We start from the raw sequence: 20,036 nt of genomic DNA on the forward strand, positions 1-20,036 counted from the left end.
CCGTTGATTCTCTTCCAAATGTTCCAATCAAACATGCATATTTTCACACACTATCTTTTTCCCCTTAAACCCTTGGCTACATTTCATTTCTCTGCCTCTCTACTTCTTCTTCTCACTCAACAGGTGGATAGAAATGGCGTTGGCTTCGTGGAATCTCACTTCACTGGCGTTCAAGGGTTTATTGTCAGCATCTCACGACCAACGCCTCTTCTCGGCGGCTCAACCCACATCCAATCTAATTCTGCCTCATCACTGTTTATCTCGCTCTGTGCTCGCTTTCTCACGCCGTCGAAAATCCAACTCTCCAGTCCAGTCTTCGAAGAAAAACAAGGTAAAGATAATCTAACCAGTTTGTTTGTTTCCCGAGAAAACTTGGGGAAAAGGGAAAGTATAGACGGGGTTTCGCGTTTTCTGCTGTTTTTGTTTTTAATGAACTGCTTTTTGGGTGAGAAATTCCGGTCTAATAGTATTACTCGGGTTACTGGGATTCAGTTGACGATTTTGGAAAGTTTTATTTACACTTTTCTTTTTACTTGGTTTTCTCGGGCACCATTGGAAGGTGGGAAATTCTCTGTTTCGGGAAATTATGTGTTATAATTGTTTAGATTTAGGATAAAGGGGGAAAGAGAAAATGGGAATTTGGAGTCTTACATTTTGCTGGTGCTTTGTTTTTCTACCATTGTGTTTGTCGCTGAGAAATGTTGGGAGAATGCAAGAAATACTTTTGGTACCCAAAATCAAAAGACCCGTTACAATTTTCATTTTCTTTTATTTTCCTGCTTTTTCTCTGCCACCGAACCAATATTAAGAAAGGGAAAAACTCTTGGACCCCATTTAGTTATCAGTATAAGGACAGCGACAACAATGAGTTAGAGACTTGATATTATTCACTCGGATATACAGATATATAGAGTACTGACGTGGACTGAGAATGATACAATTACAGTAAGTGATGATACGGAAAAGTTGAGTCCCTGGCATAGGAGAAGAAAGATCAAGTGAAATGCTGGAGAGAATTATCTGGAGGGAGACATTGCAATACATCGAAATTAGGCTACTTTCCAGGTGGTGGACTCAGCGCTAGGTTATTACACCCCCACAAGATGGAGCGTCCATCAGAGACTCCCATCTTAAATCATAGAAGAACAAAGTGTTGCTTGGGTAATGGCTTTGTCAGTGCATTGTCCAGCTGATCTTGGGTGGAAATATATGATACGTGAAGCTTTCCTTTTTCAACTTAGTCCCTTGCAAAGTGATAATTGATAGATACATGCTTCATGCAAGAGTGTAAAACTGGGTGTGCATGGATACATGGCACCAACATTATCACAATGGATTTCTGATTTGACAAAGTTCACTAAGTAGTGAGCACAACACTGCCTCTGTGGTAGCCACAGCCCAATACTCGGCTTAGGTAGAAGAGCAAGATTTTTGCTTTTATTGAGCACCATGAAATTGAATTTCCACCAAGGAAAAAAATATAAGTTGTAATAGAAATTCAATCATCTATATTGCCTGCTTTGTCTGCATCAGAAAAGGCATGATGCTTATGGGGCTGATTGTGATGAAGAATTATGCATGGTGCATTGTGTGCTTAAGGCGATGAAGCAGCCTTTTGACAGCACTCCATTGAGTACTAGTTGGACAACACATGAACTAAGATAGCTTATTCACCAGGTTGGCAATATCAGATCTTGTAAGGGCTAAATGTTGTAGAGCATGAACCACACTTCTAAACTCAGTAGCATTAGTGGTGGGGGGATCCATCTTCAAGAACAAGAAATAGGAGGTGGAAAAAGCAGGGGCCATGTCTTTTGCACCTGTTATATTATTGATATGAGCATGCAAATCATTCATGTACTTATGTTGTGTTAGGAATAAACCTGTGGATGTGGGGGTAGCTTCAACACCTAAGAAATAATGAAGCAAACCCAAGTCTTTGACCAAGAAATGGGTGGAGAGGGCAATGGGAAACTGTTTAATGAAGCACTAGTATTTCTTGTTACAAGAAGATTGTGACCGTACCAATAAAATAAACAAAGAAAATATTAAATGAAGAGAGATGTGTTAGAATGGGAATTTACAAACCCTTAAGGGAGAAGAAATTATATAAGTTTTTGGGACCAAGCTTCTGGGGTTGTTTCAAGTTATAGAGAGCTTTGCAAAGAAGACACGCATGAGAGGGAATATTAGTGTTAATGAACTTAGTAGTTAGATCATGAACACTCACTCAGAAAGAGAGCCATGTAGAAACATGTTGACATCAAGTTGATGAATTGGCCAACAACCAACCATAGGAAAAAGCAAGACACAACACAACATGAATGGTGGTGGGTTTGACAACTAGGCTAAAGGTCTTGTGGTCAATTCCTATGTATTGATGATAACCCTTAGCAACTAGACAAGTTTTATAACAAGTAAGGGAATGTCAGGATTTGGCTTAATGCGGAAAACCCATATGCACCCAACAACATTTTGATTAGGGTGGGGGTAGGGGGCAAGATCCCAAGTACCATTTTGAAGGAGAACATTAATCTCTTAAAACATGGCAATGCTCTAATTTGGGTCTTTTCGAGCTTGGGAAAGATAATTAGGCTCTAGAGTGGCAGGGAGAGGATGTTTGGTGGTAAGATTCAATTGTTTGGGCTGAAGATATTGTTTTGTGGCCTTGTCACCATGGGGTGGGTACATGTTTGGGCTTGACTGGTGGTTTGAGAAAAGCAACCCGATAGTGAGTCAGTCTTAGATGAAGGAAGGTGTGAGGAAGGAGACAAGGACTCACCTTATTAAGATGCAACAACATGTGTGGCATTTGAGTTGCCTTTATCACATGAACATGTATGCATAGGAGAGGGAACCGGGGCATGAGTGGGAAGTTGCATAGGAACCAAAAAAATGATTTGCTTCATACATAGCATTGTAGGCATGAGAAAGCCACAGAGAAGTACTGTAGGAAGAAGTAGGAGATTTGATTGGTTTATGCTAAAAGGACATTCATGCTCAATGAATTGAACATGTTGAGGATGGAAAATTTTATTAGTGGCTAGGTCATAACAGCAATAGGCACTTTGAGAATTTGAATACCCAACAAAAACACAAGGACATGATTTTGGATCTAGCTTGTGGCGTGAGTAGGGACAAAGCCAAGGGTAGCAATGACAAAAAAATCCAAAGCTTTAGATATTTTGAGTTGGTCAAAAAGAGACTCAAAAGATGACTTGAGTTGAAGAAGTAGAATGGGTATATGGTTTATGAGGTAACAAACTACTTGAAAAGCAAATGATAAAAAAGAAAGAGGTAAAGATGCCTTGTGAAGGAGTGTAAGCCCAATTTCAACAAAGTGATGATGACTACGTCACAAGACCTATTGTGCTACGGTGTATGAGAAGGGATAGTGAAATGTTGAATCCCATTAGATTCAAAGGAGGATTTAAGCCCCCATATGAGAAAACAAAGACGATAGGTGTCTTGAAGAATTTTCTACAACCTTTTTGAATTCTATAAATAGTGAGAACACATAGAATTTTTGGTGCAAGGGTTAAATCAAAATATACATTGTGTAATGATTAAAAAAAAAATCATATAATAACGAATCTATCCATGGAATTGATGGGTGAAGGACCCCATACATTAGTACGAAGTTAGTTGGGCGAGCTATAACTTTGAAGAGAGGAAATTTGAAAAGGAAGATGATGACTTTTATTACAGTGACATGAATTATTCAGAAATTTTGGAGACATTTTAGAAAGATTTGTGTTAAAATGGTGATAAATAATTTTATTGGAGGGATGCCAAGGTGGTTGTGCCAATCAATAGGAGAAGCCTTAATGCCAACCAAAGCAAGTGGAGGTTGCACAATAGTATCCCTATGATTAGGCCACTCATTGACATTGTGTTTGTTGAGACCTTGAAGAAGTTCCCCCACTGTGTTTAAATCCTTGATAACAAAGTGAGAAGGAAAAAATACAATCTTAGTTGCAGAATTTAGAAACAGAGATCAAATTTTCTGACATGTTGGGCACATAAAGAGAACTTACTTGATAGGTATAACTGGTGTGAGTAATTTTAAGACATATTTCATCTCCAATAACAATGACATCTAGCTCCTCATGGTCTTAGCAAAGACTTAAGTTATTAAGATTGGTGGTTACATGAAGAGAGGCTCCTGTGTCGACATTCAACTTGATGTGAAAGAGGTGCATGCCGTTGTATGGTATGCTATGGGTGCCAGAAGTGCAAGAGAGCGCAATTTATGACACTGTTGATTGTCCCTTTTTGTCACAGAATTGGCAAGTCGTGTTATTTTGCCAAGACTGACCATTTGGCTTGGGACAATGGTTATTCTATCGTCCATTTTTATTTTGAAAAGGTTGTCCGCGGTTGAAATTCTTTGTGTTCTTGTTGCCTTGATTTGGATGTTGCCCATGAGATTAGTTTCCATTATTGGACTGATTTCTGCCTTGGGAAGTGAGATTGACCATGATTGGAGGATTTTCAGATTGGGTCTCTTCTCTCTTGAGCAAGCTCTTGTGCTCCACTAATTTATCATGGAGCTCTTCAAATGAAATAATACTGTCGCGAGCATGATCTGCTCTAACAATCACTTTGTACCCAGGACCAAGGCCTTTGAGACAGTAGAGGACTAAGTTATCTTCATCTTGTGAGGCACCAATGATGGCTAGTTCATCAAGAAGACTTCTAATGGATTGCATGCACTTAGAAATACTTTTGGTGCCACATGTGATGGAGGAGAGCTTATCCTTCAATTGCATGATCCCTGAGCACAAATGATTGGCATATAATTTTTGTAGAAGTCTAAGCTTCTTGAGAGGTCTTAGTGGAAGGCAACTGAAGGAATTAATGTTTCTTATACAGAGGCAGGAATTCCAAGGAGAAGCAACTAGTCTTGTCTCTTCCAATATATATTGTCCGGATTTGGAGTAGATTTGTTGTCACCACAAGACAAGCAAGGGTGTCATCTACATAACCCAGCAAGTAACTGAACAAAAGGGAATTGAACCAGGCTCTCCAAGAAGGATAATTTTCAAGGTGTGAGTTTTAATTGAAGTTGAGCAGCTGCATTAATAGATATGAAATTGGTTAGATTGTTGGTGGTTGAAACAAATGGAATGGTGACTGAATCATTTGCTGAAGTTGCTGAACGTTTTGTGGCAATGGCAAACAAGAGAACAAAAAAAACTCACACAAGCAGGTGCAAGGCTAGGCAGTGGACTAGGTGCTAGACTATTAATCAGAAGCTATGAAAGAAAAGAAAGGAAAATGGAAGAGCAAAATGAGAAAAGTGACTGGAAAATGAACTACTAGTTTGAGCCTTATAATTTCCTCTCCCTCATAGTTATAAAATGTGGAGTTTTAAAATGGTATAGACTTTTCACAATCTCCATCATAATTTCTTCTGCCCAATTTCTTGTCATAACTAGCAGCCTGTAGGGTTGTTTCTTTCATTTGGCTTTTACATTATAAATGGTTTTTTTTTTTTTAACCTTTTTTGTGATGTAATTTGTTTTGTACAGAAAAGTTCGGCTCATAATAATGCTGAGGAGGATGCTGATTTAGATGAAGATGCTTTTGAGGCACTGTTTAATCAGCTTGAAGAAGATCTCAAGAATGATAGTCCATCCATAGATGACAATGACGAAGAGATAAGCGAAGAAGACCTTGCTAGGCTTGAACGTGAGTTAGAGGAGGCTCTGGGGGATGATGATGAGCTATTAGGAATGTTTAACTCGATTACAGATGAAATAGAAAGTAATAATGATGCCGAAGAGGTAGGTGCTGAAGTAGAAGAAGAAGAAGAAGAAGAAGAAGATGAGGAGGAGGAGGAGGAGGAAGAGGATGATGAGGATGAAGAAAGACCAGTAAAGCTCAAAAATTGGCAACTTCGAAGATTAGCTTCCGCTCTGAAAACTGGCCGCCGTAAAACTAGTGTAAGCATTTAATCTTTTGATCTTGTGTCATGGCAGATATTTGATTGGTAAAAAGAAGATTTATGGCTTGGTTTAAACATGTGATTGGGAAAAATACAAGGTAATCTACATTTATGGAGTTGGAATTGGAAAGGCATTCTTCATTTGTTATAGAAGTGTGTGTGCATGTTCACGCATATATGAAGGGAACTTCAGCATGTGGGTGCCATAATCAATAAGTTTTCCTGATGAGATATATACCCACCTAATCTGTAACACCTTTTGAGTGTTTGAGAAAAATGAAAATATTCGCTGATCATCTAGTAAGGAGCATCAAAGCAAAATCTGTTTGTAAGTGTGATATTATCTTTGTGGGACTTGTCTAGTGGTTCCCGACCATAGGGTCTGCACTTTCATATCTCAGACTCTCCACTTGAATAACTTAAGAGGCTGCTTGGGAAACAGGAAATCTGACCAAATGAATTCAACACACCTCATGCCAAATGGCCAGAACTTTCTTTGGGAACACGTTAAGTTATTACATTTCTGAGTCTTCAAAAAATTTCAGAAGCTGTTTTCTGTGAAAAGGGTGTCGACAAAGCTAAAATGGTTACTGTGTGAACAGACTAGCTGAGTGAACCAGCTGAATTGATCTTGTCTTCCCAAGCAGCCCCCAGGTTTTCCCATATAGTTAATAATCTTGGGAGATGTCTTATTGCCATAAACAGTTATAGTGCTAACTAAAGTTTATCTAGTTTTATTGACTTTGATTGCAGTGGAAAGTAGTCTATAAATTTGAAACAGTAAATAAAATCTTTGGAAGAATTAGGGGAAAGAATAGAAAAGGGAAAAATAAAAATTCTCTTTCCTTTTCTATTGGTACCCATGCATTGACATGCGCAAATGACATGGTTGCTGTTTTTTGTCCTTGTTGTGTGGACTTCTGGTCATGGCCATGAGAAAGCTATACTCTGTACCAAACCATTGTATATGCTAAGAGGAAATTATTATCTTCTTGCAGATTAAAAGTCTAGCTGCTGAGCTTTGTCTTGATAGGGCAGTTGTTCTTGAATTGCTTCGTGAACCCCCTCCAAATCTTCTGCTTATGAGTGCTGCTTTACCGGATAAACCTGTGCCAACAATCACAGTGCCTGAAACTGAACCTGTGGAAGCTGTTCCTTTGGACACTACTAGAGGAGCTGTGGAAGCTGCAGAACCTGCAGAACCTGAGGTCAAGGGGAAGGTGCCAGTGCATGTTATGCAAAGCAGATGGTCTGCCCAAAAGAGACTGAAGAAAGTGCAAGTTGAAACCCTTGAAAGAGTTTATAGAAGAACAAAGCGACCTACTGTAAGTCAAGTTCTCTCCATTGTGATTTTAAACGCGTGCATCTAAAGGAATCTGACATTCATAATACCAGGTGATATTTGCTTATTATATACTAAAACAGTTTCTGGATCAACAAAGTTAATTTAGTGCAGGGTCATGTTTACCATAGATTTTGCTGTGTTCCATAGAGTCAAGGACTTGGTGATACGTGATCTTTAGAGATTGATTGGGAGTTGGTAAAACAGATTTTGGGAGTCAAAATAAGGCACTAATGATGTTTTCAGTCTTTTGACTATTTAAGCTGTGGGTTCTGTTTAAAATCCAAAACTCTGTACAGTCGTGGATAAGAAAAAATAGCCTAGCTAAGCTGTCGGGTTGCCTAAAACACCAAACCATGTATAACTATGGATAAGAGAATTGCATAACAAGCTAAAGAAGAACACGTTGGACATGTTATCAAAAGTATCAGATTTTTTCATCTCTACCTCAACGTAGAGTGAGGATTTAATATAACATGATGGACATGGTATTTCACTTAGTTTTGAAATATTCATGTTACTAAGAAACAGATTATAGGGGGATAATGGGGAATTCATAATGACTTGGAAGCATTCCTCTCTTCCTTTGCAAGATACTTCTGTCTAGTTGGGATGTATCTGACAGTGGGTGTTTCTGGCAGATGTCAACATTTATATCCATGTTTTGGTCACACATTCTAATGTATCCTTGTTACATATGCAATGTGTCATGAACTTTTTGTGTTGACTAAGGAATTATTAAACAAATGTGTAATGTTACAATGCAACATTTAGGGTCAGGCTTACAGCTGGGTAATTCATACAAGATGGAGATACCCACTTTTTTTTTGGGTGGGGGGAGAAAGAGGGTCACTTTTAAGGGTTATAAATTAATATATGCTTGTATGTTCATTAACAAAAGTTTGGAGCACAGTTGAAAGTACAGTCTGAGAAATATTTCTTCTTGTATTCTGTCAAGAAAAAGGACTTTCATTCAAGAGACTATTAGAATTCCTTCTCCTAAAGAAATCCTTTTGCCTTGAGCATTTTTCATCTACACTTCCTTTAAGTGATCTCTAATTCCATGATTCCTGACCTTGGTGAGTTTAATTTCTTATTGGCTGGTGAACAATGTAGCATTGCTGTTTGCTGTTTTACATAGAAAAGCTTGTTTGCTGGGTAGACCTCCATTTTATGACATTAATATTTCTCATACTATATTTGCATTAACAAACGATGCAGAATGCAATGATTAGCAGCATTGTGCACGTGACAAACCTACCCAGAAAAAGAGTTGTGAAATGGTTCGAAGATAAGCGCACTGAAGATGGTGTTCCTGAGCATCGCCTCCCATTCCAACGGTCCACTTCTGAAACTGTCTTTTCCCCTTGAGACAATCTGTAAAGGCATGTATTTAGATATGATTTCATAATAGCATCTTATAAAGTATTTTATACATGTCCCATGTTCCTCTTTTGGTTTTGTAAAACCACCCACAGCTTGGCTTACCCCAAGAAGAAATTCTAAATTACATGAAATAAGTAAAGCTCCAAACCAAATCTACTTCAGATATTAAGTCTGCAGCAGTTGTTCCCAAGATATCCTCAATCATAAACTCACTTTACTTCCTACTGAAGGTATCCTCTACTACCTTGTAGAGGTTAAAACTTGATCAGTACTAGCATGTAGTTGGCTGTGGTGCCAAGTTTTGGTGTGTTGGTACTTGGTAGGTGCCCAATACAAAAGGGTTGATAAATTTTTTCATCATATGTGATCAAAGGATTGGTTCTCCAAGACTAGGGCCACGATGGTCTTGATTGGTTGCAAAACTGAAGAGATGGGCTTAGAACCGAGTTCAAAAGAGGAAGAAAATGGAGGTGGTTTGTTTTTGGGTCCTCCTGTATGTGACTCTTGAGGGATACTCTGCATCTTATAAGAGAACCAACAGTTTTCACAACATTGTAAAAACTGCTAGTAGCGGCTCCAAGTAATTTTGGGGAGATTTAGTGTTGCCCAAGCCAGTCTATTTTAAAAATCAATGACTATAGCATCTTCTCCATCTTGACATATTCATAAAAATCTTGAAATCAATTGACTATTTCCTTGTCAGTACTACTGATGGCTTTACTTCTTTCTTTTCTCAATAGTTGTTTAGAATAAGACATTTCAGATTTCATCAAGGTTCATATTTGACATTTACAATATCCAGCACCAAAAACAGTCTTTGACCATGACTAGAGCCCTTTTTAAGGAGGAAGTCCCAGTGGCTGCAACTGACAAAAGACAAGACAGACAAAAAATACACAAGTTAAAGTTATAATATTGCTGTGGAGGACCCCAATATGAACCACTTTCAGATACACATGACAAAAAGAAGTTCCTCTTCATGGATTCCATCCTATGACATCCACCCCTCTTTTCCTCGCACATTTTCTCCTCTCTTCCTATCAGTATAAATGTATGTGTATGTATTTCTAGACAACAAACACTTGGGATCCACTTCAATAGAGAGACAAAAGAGAAGAGGCCATGGCTACTCTACAAAGGTCTGCAGTTTCATTTAGGAGGCAAGGTTCATCAGGCTCGGTATGGGAAGACAAGTTCTCATCTGGAAACATGCATAATATGATGCAAAAGCAAGGGAATGCAGACCACAAAGAGCTAAGGCCATGCCAAAGTGTCGTTCGACCCAGTTGTTCAACCATGGCTCCTTCCATTTGTCCTCGCAGTTTATCAACTCCAGCCGGCAAGCCAGCTTCCCACAAGGCATTCGGGTTTGGTTTTCTTGGTGTTTTCAGGAGACCAATACCCAGGCAGAGGCATACATCTGGAAACGATGCACATCAGCTCTGAGACATATTTTCAGGCCATAGTTTGAGTTCTTGGCCATTCAGGGATCAGGATCAATTTTCTTCATGTTCTTCACTTCTCTTCTTCTTTCATCTGAAATGTGTCTTTCTTTACTATAATTGCTATTTATTGACAATCTGTTTTAGTATATCAGACTTGAATTCCTAATAATTTTATCAGAAGCAAACATATATGTCTATGTTTTCCCCGCTTATCTTCATCTTCATGTCTTTTTTGGTATTCTTCTAAGCATAGAAATGTTTTTTTGTTTCTTTCAAGCATTACTAATAACCCAATCACCCTTAGAAATCTGTAGATTAAAATTGATTTAGAATAACTTTTTTCTTTGTGAATTTTCTTATTGAATAAATGAATTTCAAATCAAGTGAAACCTAGAGTCCGTTTGACAGTGATTTTAATAAACACTTTTAATATTTTTAACATTTTAAAATTTTTATCATTCAAATATTAAAAATATTTTCTATAATCACTATCAAACACACTTTTAGAGTTCATTTGGTAATGATTCTAGAAAATATTTTTAATACTTGAAAATTTTTATCATTTAAGTGTTAAAAATGTTAGAAATGCTTTTTATAATTACTCTCAAACGCACTCTTATAGTGTTTTTGACAATGATTTTGAGACGTGTTTCTAACATTTTTAATGCTTGAAAAATAAATATTTTCAAGTGTTGGAAAGATTAAAAATACTTTTCAAAATCACTGTTAAACGCACTCTTAGAGTGCATTTAGAAGTGATTTTAGAAAATGTTTCCAATATTTTTAACACTTAAATGATAAGTATTAGAGCTAAATGTGTTGATATAATAAAATAAATCTTACTTATTTAAATATTTAAAAATAAATCAATTTTGCTTATTTTAAAATTATTTTGAATAAAGTTTATTAACTGCTATTATTTTTAAATTGTTATTATTATTTATTTTTAACAAAAAAATCAAATATGATTTTATAAACATGCCAATATCCATACTTTATAATATATACCAAAACACTAACAGTTTTGTTTTTGTTAAAAATCTAATTTATGATTTTATTATAATGTTAATATTCATATTCTATTAAAACTAGTTATTTTCAAATTCATTTTTAATTATAAAACTATTTTTTTAAACTAAGACTTAAATTAAATTTCATTAATATTATAGAAATTAAATTTATAATCTTTTTTTTACTGAATCAAAATAAAAAATTTATTGTTAAAAATAACAAAATTGATTTATCCAAACTATGAATTTTCATTATTGAAAAACTTGATATTTTTCATAAAAATAAAAAATCTTTTCTTTTATTGAGTTATGAAGGCTTTATTGATTTGGACATGTCTAGTTGGTTGGTGACAAATAAAATAAAATAAAAATAAAAATAAAAGAATTATAATTTATCTGTTATGTAGAAAAAACCAAGGCCATTTATTTTTCTTGGCAAGGAAACAAATAGAAAGAGTCATCACTCATCAGATGAATACAGATTCCTAGTATACAAGATAGAGACTATACAAAGATTTTTTGCTTTTGGTTTGGGACCACAATAGATAATTTACTTATCACTTAAATTAAGTCATTAAGTTACTTTAAATTATTAAATTGATTTATTAAACATCCACTTAATTTTGAAATAATCTGATAGTATAATTTAAAAATGATGCAAATTTTAGTAGATTTAGATTAGGAATATGCATCATAATCGTATTAATTTATCTAATCTATTTAACTTATAATTAGTTTAACTCATGTAATTGATATAATAAATAGCATGTATTTGGGTTTAATTACTTAACTTATCTAACTTATTTGACTTGTTTACTTATTTGTATTAAAATGACTTATTTATGATCCGGTTTTTTTAACATATATAAATTTATTAATTTTATATATTAAAATTTATAAAAAAAATTAAAATACTTTCTAATTATGAATATTATATAATTAATTAATAAATAAATAAGTATACGCTTTAGGGCAATTCTTGTTTTTTTGCTTTTCAAATTAGAAACTTTTATTTTGTAAACAAAATATATATAAATTTATTTTATTTATTTAAAAATTATTTTCAAAAAAATCTAAAATTTGAGATAATGAAAAATTTTAATACTTAAATTTTTTTCAAATAATTTTTAAAACAATTACTTTTTTATCTTATATAAAAATTACTATAAATTAATAATAATTTTTATATAAAATACAAAAAAACTCTAAGAAGTTTATATTTAAAATGTAATGGTTCTTAAAAATTGATTAAAAATATGAGATATTCAAAATTTATTACCACCTAAAATTTTAATAATTTTCAAAGTAGTTTTCAAAGACATAAAATAAATTTATGATTTTTATATAAGAGTTTCTATTTTTTATATAGAAATTTCTATTTTTAAAAATAGAAAACAGAAAGTATATGGAAGCCTAAAGTAAATAGTCACATATTTCATTATAAAATTTTATAATTAAAATATTAAATACAATTATAAATACATATAATATTAAAATTTTAATTTATTTTCCATGTCATAAATATATAACAATTAAAATTAAATAATCAAATTCATGAAGATTTAAAAAAAAAAAAAACTTAGAATTTTGAAAACAATTAAGGTTAGTCAACCACAATTAGGGTTTGATATTGCTTGGTTAGCCTTATGGAAATAAAGTCCCAACCAATCATCGGCTAGTAAAGCATGACCTTAGTGTCGGCATGATCACTTTGTGTTAGTTATAAGTTATAACCATTGGCTGGTTAGAATTGCTCATCTGCTTGCCAACAAATAATTGAGAATGTATCCTTGTAATGGAATACGTCGATGTTTGATATTTCCCTTCGATGTCAACTTCAAAGGTAGAAGCTCCACAGAAGTTGTCAAAACAAGATGGCTTTTCCTACCACATCTGTGCTAGCAGCTAGTAATATACCGTACCATGGTGTGTGTGACAAATTATGTTAAGCACTAGTACCTCTAAGTCTTGATGATGACTAAGGCATCCTCTAGCTATGTTATTATTATTATTTTTTAATATTTTTATAATCAAATCAATAATTGAATTGAAAAAATTATCAATTCACGGTTCACTAATTGAACTGCGCAATTGAATTGATGACAACTACAACGCGGGGGGTTGCTTACCGTCGAGAAGCTACGTTCGATCAATGGTAGCAGCTCGATGCCAACGATAGTGGGCAGCTGGAGTTAGATCGACTGCATAGGAGTTGTGTGTGTGGGGAAGAGAAAATGAGTTTTTATATTAAATTGTCTGATTCAGAGAGAATTGGTCGATTCATCGGTTCATTTAATCTAATTTTGGTTCAACCACTTTCTAACCAAATTTATATGATCGAACAAGAACATGATCGATTGACTTGATCGATCCGATCCGATTTTTAAAATCATGATTGTATGACCAGTTCATCAAATCCGATTTCGATTTAATCATTTTTTGACTTAATTCATCGGACTAGATAGGAATCATGACCAATCAACCCAATTGATTTGATTTTTAAAACCATGATATTTTTAGCTCTCATATTCATAAGGTAGACAACTCGTGTTTGAATATACAGGCTTAGGCACTTCATCTCAAGGCTTATATGTAAAACGGGGTATGATTAGACAGGGCATGATCACATGGAAAATAGAGCGTAATTAGATAAAAATATTTGATGAACATATTGTACTCAAATTTCCATTTGTAGCCAAAAACATTTGGCCACACAAATAGACCTCATGAAGATATTTTACAGCAATAAATATGATTTGATTCTTAATATTAAAAAAAAAATATTATTTTCTTGGGCCTATAAAAAAAAAATCATTTGATTCCCATTAGCCAGTACTAAGTTGTTTTACCTAATTTAAATGTGGCTCCATATCTTTGGAACTCCACCAATTGAGGGACCAAATGACCCATTCAACCCTATCCAAAACAAGTGGCAATCCCCAAAATTTTAGGGTATTTTTGTAATTTTAAATTTTTGTCCCCAAAAATCAAGAAACTGAGCACTTTCACGCATTAGCCAGCACACGTCCTGGTCCCTATTCATTGCATTCCCCATTACTCTACCTGATTCCCATCCGTTCGATTTATTTCTGATCCGACGGTTTCTGGATCTACACGATTCCATCTCACCGATCTTTGATTGAATTCACTTCTCATGGCTCATAGCCCTCCACGCTCACTTCTCGTTCACCGTGCGATCCAAAATGATCCAACGGGTTGTGACAGCTCTAGCCCTTCTCCCACGGGCCACTGTGCTTACTCTGAGTCAGATTAATATCCCGCCCTTTTCCACTTTCTCGCTCCAGCAACAAGAGACTTCTTTTCTCACCCTTGTTTGGTTGCCGAGAAAATGCAGGAACAAGCTACGAGTTCTCTTGCGGCCAGCTCTTTACCTTCTAGTAGCGAGAGATCTTCTAGTTCTGCTCTTCAAGCCGAAGTAAAGGAAGGTGCTATTTTCTCATTCGTTTCCCTCCCCCCCCCCCCCCCCCCCCTCTTTTTTCTCTTTTCTAAAATATTTTTCAGTTGTTGGGGTGATACCGTTATCTAAATTAATTCTATATTTGGTTTCTGAGAACATGAAAGAAGAAAATGGGAGGAAGTTTGAGGCCTTTTTATTTTGTTCGTTCCGAAGTAAGCGAACTAGTTGTTTCTCGAATTCCATATGATGAAACATGTAAGACACTGGATTCAATTTCTTTTATTTTTCTCAGGCACCGAACGAAGGCCATTAAATTAGTATTCACAGATTTCAGATTAATTCATCTGCGTAGGGTTTGTTTTCAGGAATTCGTATCCAGCTACTATCTTTCTGGGTAATTTGTAAAACGTTGGGAACTTCCCACCCGGGTTTTGTAGAATGTGAGGTTTTCTCACTTAGATTCCTTTATTTCGTGAGAGAACCTTATTCCTGAGAAAATTCTCGAGATTAACGCCATTCTTCTGTTACATTGCTCTTCTCCGAACTGGGTTTTATATCATTTTTTTTTTAAATCCATTTAGGAATGGAGAGTGACGAGGAGATCAGAAGAGTGCCAGAGATCGGCAGTGGGGACCCGGCGGGCCCATCAGCCTCCGGACGAGAGGCAGCTTTAGTGGCCGGTCCCGACCGGGTTCAGGCCTCAGGCGATGGTCAGAGAAAAAGAGGAAGAAGCCCGGCTGACAAAGAGAACAAGCGGTTAAAGAGGTGAGCCGAACCGGTTCTCTTTCTTATTAATATGACTATTTTGCCCTTTTGGATTTTGGTGTGGGGCTAGCCACATGTTAAGTGAATATGGTGGTTTGTTGTGACCAAAATTGGAACAAAAAAAGGTTGTTGAGGAACAGAGTGTCAGCACAGCAAGCAAGGGAAAGGAAGAAAGCATACTTGAATGAGCTAGAGGTGAGGGTCAAAGACTTGGAGAGGAAGAACTCTGAGCTTGAAGAGAGGCTCTCCACCTTGCAAAATGAGAATCAGATGCTCAGACATGTATGTCCACTCTCCATCATTATCATCATCATCATCATCATCATCATCAAGCATATAATCATCATCATCATCATCAAGGGCATTTTGGGTATTTAAATCATAATGCCATTCTTATAGGGTGGGTTGCCAAATCCCATGCACCCACATGACTTCAACAAGAAATCCGGGCTTTAGAGTGTTCATTTAGTGACAGAAATGACTAATAATTGATCATGGTCATTATAAAATGGATGTCCTTTGGAAGGGCATCTCGAGTATTTTTAAAGTTTTCCAACTATGCATTGAAATAACAAACCCTTTCCACCACATGCTTAGAAATGAAATCTATTGGAGGGTTGATTTTGGGACAGAATTGCCTATCATGATCACATATGATTGGTGATGGCCATGGCCCCTGGTCGTGGAGCATATGGTTTTATCATTGTCATGGGAGCAAGGAGGACAAGCCATAAGCTTATCATTAATGGGGCGCTTGAGTGACCCCACATAAATATAGCTTCATTACTAGTATTTATTTTGGTAGCTATAAAAATTTGTGCATGTGTACATGCAGAATAAATCAATTTGCACCAAGGGTACCACATGCCATAATATATTGGTGTTTTGTCAGTCATGACTGGTCAGTATGTTGCTATAGGCATTGCCCATCAATACTATCAACCAGAAAATGATCAAACAAGGCGCGCAGAATGTGTTGCTGTAATTTTTCTGAGATTAATTTTTCCTTGCTTTGATAGTTTATTTGGAGTATAGGATTTCTAGTGCATGGGAAATTTTTTATTATCACCTCATTGTATTGGACATCATATGTTTGAAATTTCATCAAATACTTCCGTTATTTTAAATCTAAAGAAAGGTGAATAGTGACTAGGTGTATTTCACCCAAACTTGAGGGGGATGAATGAAATTAACCCTAATTTAAATGATTTTTAGTAAGTTTGGCTTATTTTAACTCAGTTGACAAACATTATTTGAAGTTTCTTTGGGGGTTCCTAGGTGGTGGCAGCTTAAGGGTGAGACTTATGTGGTGTTTGTTTTTTTGGCTTTTTGCTAAAAGCAATTTAGTTTTGGAATTTAGGTTGTTTGTTTTTCTACTTTTTCATGACTTATTATAAATTTTTTACTAAATAGAAAAAATCAAAATATGTAGCTTTTTCTAAATAGAAAAAATAACATATTGTTTTTTTTTACTTTTTTAATACTTAATAGAAATAAAATACTATAAAAACAAACAACCTAATATTTAACATAATTAAACATTAAGGTTCTATTTAAAATTAAGTAAAAAAACAAACATCATCTTAGCCCAAGGCCAAGTCCAATTGGGCCTCGATTAAGAAACTTTGAATCAATGCTTGCACTTGGGTTTCAAAATCCTAGGCTCAAGTTGAAGTTGTTGCTTAGGTGGACTGTGGATTGTTGCGCATCCATACTTGGAAGGCTTGGGGTGGTGGGTCTAATATTTAGGTTAGCTTTTGGTCCTAGTCATTAGCCTAGATTGATAATTTGTGCCATATGAGGCTTGGATTGTTGCTTTGCTGATGAAGTGCTTGCAATTCAATTGCTATGAGTAAGGATGGGCTTGTTCCTCCTCTAATCTGGGGCTAGAGTTTCTGCAACTAGTCTAGAGAAATTGGCATTGTTTATGAAAATTTGCTCTTCTATTGTAGCTGAACTTTTATTGAATATTTATGACAAACAATTTTTTATTTTTTTTCAGATATTGAAGAACACCACAGCAAGCAGGAGAGGAGGAAGTAGTAATAATTCAAACGCAGATGGGTCTTTGTGAGAGAAAGAGAGAGAGAGAGAGAGAGAGAGAGAAGGGTGGGAGATTGTGCATTTTCTAGTTTATAAATTTAAACATGAAATGGCACCAAAAGTAGAACCTTGAGAAACGCTTAAATCTTGAATAATTATTTTCCTTACAGCCTCCTCTGTTGCTCCCTTCCTTCTTATCATCCATTTCATGTTCCGCGGAGGAGTAACAGGCCATGGGCAGGTGCAATCTGATAGTGGTAGGGGTCGGTCCTACATAAAGAGGGCTTCTATTTAGGTGGTGGAATGTACGTCTAAAAAAATAGAAAAAATCATAACATGTTGTGTAAAGGCAGTTATCTTATTTGGCTTGATTTTGTGGATGGTGTTAGAATAGAGAGAAATGGATGCAAGCCATCTTAATTCTTAACCCATGTAATCAATCAGACGAGTTTAGCGGATTTGATCCACTGAAAATGGAATGAGTTTGGTTTTTTGTTGACCACAAAAAGCTACTGAACCCAGCCAGCTGGTGTCCATAGAAATAGTTGTTCATTATTGGCTTAGAATGGAAGGCAAAACTCATTATGATAAGGAGTTACTTCTCTAACTTGCAATAATAAACATATAGATGTTGCAGCAAAGTAAGAAATAATAATGACTCCCTCTCACTACTATTCACATTGAATTGGCTTCTTCCTCAAGAATTCATGACACGATTATTTCTTTTTCAATAGTTTTTTACATGGTTTTAAAATTAGGATCGGTCGGACCGTTGGTTGATCATGGTTCTGGTCCAGTCTGATTAATTGGATCAAAAATAGGTTGAATCGGGATTTGATCGGTTGAACCGACAATTCAATCGATGAATTGGACGAACCGGTTGATTCCCTCCAAATTGGATGGTTCAATTAATTTTTATTTTTATTTTTTACGGCATCAAAACGATGCCGTTTTGGAGGCTATAAAAGCAACCTTCCAAACCCTCCTTCAGTCCAAACTGCAATAGTTGTTGTCGGCTCGTCCCCAACGTGCCGCAATACCCACGTCGGGACAGTTCCCATCGGCGGCCTAGAAGCCTTGCAAAACCTCCCTCCATCGGTTGTTATAGCGTCGCCTCTTCCCCTCCATGTCGTGGCAAACCCCCCCCCCCCCCCCCCCCTCGGTCGGTTGTATACCCCCGGGGCGTGCCCCTAAGCCTGATTGCAAAATTCTCACATCTCCCCTCTTCTCCTCTCCCAAAATCCCCTAGTTCCTATCGCCTTCCATTTTTTGTTTTTTGTTTTTTTAAATAATTTTTATATTTAATATCTTAATATTTAATTTTTATTTTATTTTTTTTGTTGATTATAATTGTAATGATATATTTAATATTTAAAATTTTCATTTTTATTTTATTTATTGCACATTGAAATTTTAATTTATTGAAATTATTAGGCTAATTGACATTTATAGGTAAAAAACTTTCTAAAAAAACTTAATATACAAAGTAGATACTATCAAAATTTAGATAGAATTTATATTTTTATTTATTAATTTTTAAAATTTTAATATTATATAAAAATATATATTTATGACGTCACCTGTTTGACTGTAATTCTATCATCAGTCCGACCAATGAATCATAAACTTGTAACTTTTTCGGTTCAATGACCGATTCAGTTCTAAAGACATTGATTTTTTATATGTGAAAGCTCATTTAACCAAAGTTCTAAATGATACAAAGAATAACAGAGGCCTAAATTATGATACAAGAAAATCAAAATTTGACTAGTGAAGGAGTCACACTGATTTGAACTTTAAAAAATTGATTTCACTTAATATGGTTGATCAATCATTAAAATTGTATTAAATTGTTTTATTAAATGCTTGTAGGAGTGAATATTTATTTTAAAATTTATTTATTAGAGAATGAGATTTGATGTGCAGCAGATGAAGGGGTAGGCTTGATTGATGGTTGGTAAGAATGTTTAAATACACAAATTTACCATCTCATTAAATATTTTCTTAGAATTTGAATGAATATGAGATTGTTTCTGAGTGGAGGAATGGTGACCGAGGAATTTGGGATGGATCACCCTTTTTTAAGCATTATTTTTAAATCAATTTTCATTGTAAAAAAATTTTAAAAATTAAAAAGACTTAAAGGGATGAAGATGTGTTGAGATATAACTTTTTTAAGCTTGATGATGGATCTTCCAAATGATGTTTTTAGACTCTGACTTGAGATGTTGAATATCATAAAAAGGTTTAGTTCATCTTTATTAAATATCGATTTATTTTTAGATAAGTTGGTCAAAACTCGAATCAAGAAGATGAATTAAAAAAATAAAATTATTTCATCTAATTTTATTTATAAATTTATTTATTTTTAAAATAAGCTTATTAAAAAATAAATATAATTTATTTATAAATTAAATATTATAATTAATTGTTTATTTATTATGATAAATAAATTATTTTTAGTTTACATATTAAAAGGGAGAAAAATAAAAAATAAAAAGTTAAATTCAATTAAATTATTTTTTACTTATTTATATTTATATAATAAGGGATGGGATAAAAATATTGCCCCAAATTTGTCCCAAACCCGACCTAAGTCAGAAAAAATAAAGTTTTTAACCTTTTTAAGCTTCTCCAAGTCCTATTTACATTAGAGTAAGACGAATATTAAAAAAAA

General features: G+C 34.9%; 2 protein-coding genes across 4 annotated transcripts; both read left to right on the plus strand.

Moving 5' to 3' along the window:
* LOC100254226 (protein OVEREXPRESSOR OF CATIONIC PEROXIDASE 3) lies at nucleotides 1–8,839 on the plus strand. The gene is made up of 4 exons (XM_010650345.3): nucleotides 1–331; nucleotides 5,535–5,948; nucleotides 6,949–7,275; nucleotides 8,514–8,839. The coding sequence occupies exons 1-4, from the start codon at nucleotides 134–136 to the stop codon at nucleotides 8,661–8,663; spliced, it is 1,089 nt and encodes a 362-aa protein (XP_010648647.1). The 5' UTR covers nucleotides 1–133; the 3' UTR covers nucleotides 8,664–8,839.
* Nucleotides 8,840–14,395: 5,556 nt separating this feature from the next.
* Nucleotides 14,396–17,531, plus strand: LOC104879018 (transcription factor HY5). 3 transcript variants are annotated; one of them, XM_010650348.3, is made up of 6 exons: nucleotides 14,474–14,579; nucleotides 14,716–14,806; nucleotides 14,917–14,991; nucleotides 15,133–15,316; nucleotides 15,442–15,598; nucleotides 17,319–17,531. In XM_010650348.3, the coding sequence occupies exons 4-6, from the start codon at nucleotides 15,135–15,137 to the stop codon at nucleotides 17,388–17,390; spliced, it is 411 nt and encodes a 136-aa protein (XP_010648650.1). In that variant the 5' UTR covers nucleotides 14,474–14,579; nucleotides 14,716–14,806; nucleotides 14,917–14,991; nucleotides 15,133–15,134; the 3' UTR covers nucleotides 17,391–17,531. The 3 variants fall into 3 exon arrangements, with proteins under 3 accessions (XP_010648648.1, XP_010648650.1, XP_019074928.1); XM_019219383.2 differs by lacking the exon at nucleotides 14,917–14,991; XM_010650346.3 differs by lacking the exons at nucleotides 14,716–14,806; nucleotides 14,917–14,991 and having other exon boundaries at nucleotides 14,396–14,579.
* Nucleotides 17,532–20,036: the final 2,505 nt, after the last annotated feature.

The sequence above is a fragment of the Vitis vinifera genome, chromosome 4 (assembly GCF_030704535.1).
Source record: "Vitis vinifera cultivar Pinot Noir 40024 chromosome 4, ASM3070453v1".
NCBI classification, from domain to species: domain Eukaryota; kingdom Viridiplantae; phylum Streptophyta; class Magnoliopsida; order Vitales; family Vitaceae; genus Vitis; species Vitis vinifera.

Bases quoted from the DNA above. Each gene is read 5' to 3' on its own strand.
- LOC104879018 (XM_010650346.3), top strand. From the start codon at position 14,483: ATGCAGGAACAAGCTACGAGTTCTCTTGCGGCCAGCTCTTTACCTTCT. The intron at 14,580-15,132 runs GTGCTATTTTCT...AAATCCATTTAG, and splicing joins TCAAGCCGAAGTAAAGGAAG to GAATGGAGAGTGACGAGGAG. The intron at 15,317-15,441 runs GTGAGCCGAACC...GAACAAAAAAAG, and splicing joins GAGAACAAGCGGTTAAAGAG to GTTGTTGAGGAACAGAGTGT.
- LOC100254226 (XM_010650345.3), top strand. From the start codon at position 134: ATGGCGTTGGCTTCGTGGAATCTCACTTCACTGGCGTTCAAGGGTTTA. The intron at 332-5,534 runs GTAAAGATAATC...TGTTTTGTACAG, and splicing joins AGTCTTCGAAGAAAAACAAG to AAAAGTTCGGCTCATAATAA. The intron at 5,949-6,948 runs GTAAGCATTTAA...ATCTTCTTGCAG, and splicing joins CTGGCCGCCGTAAAACTAGT to ATTAAAAGTCTAGCTGCTGA.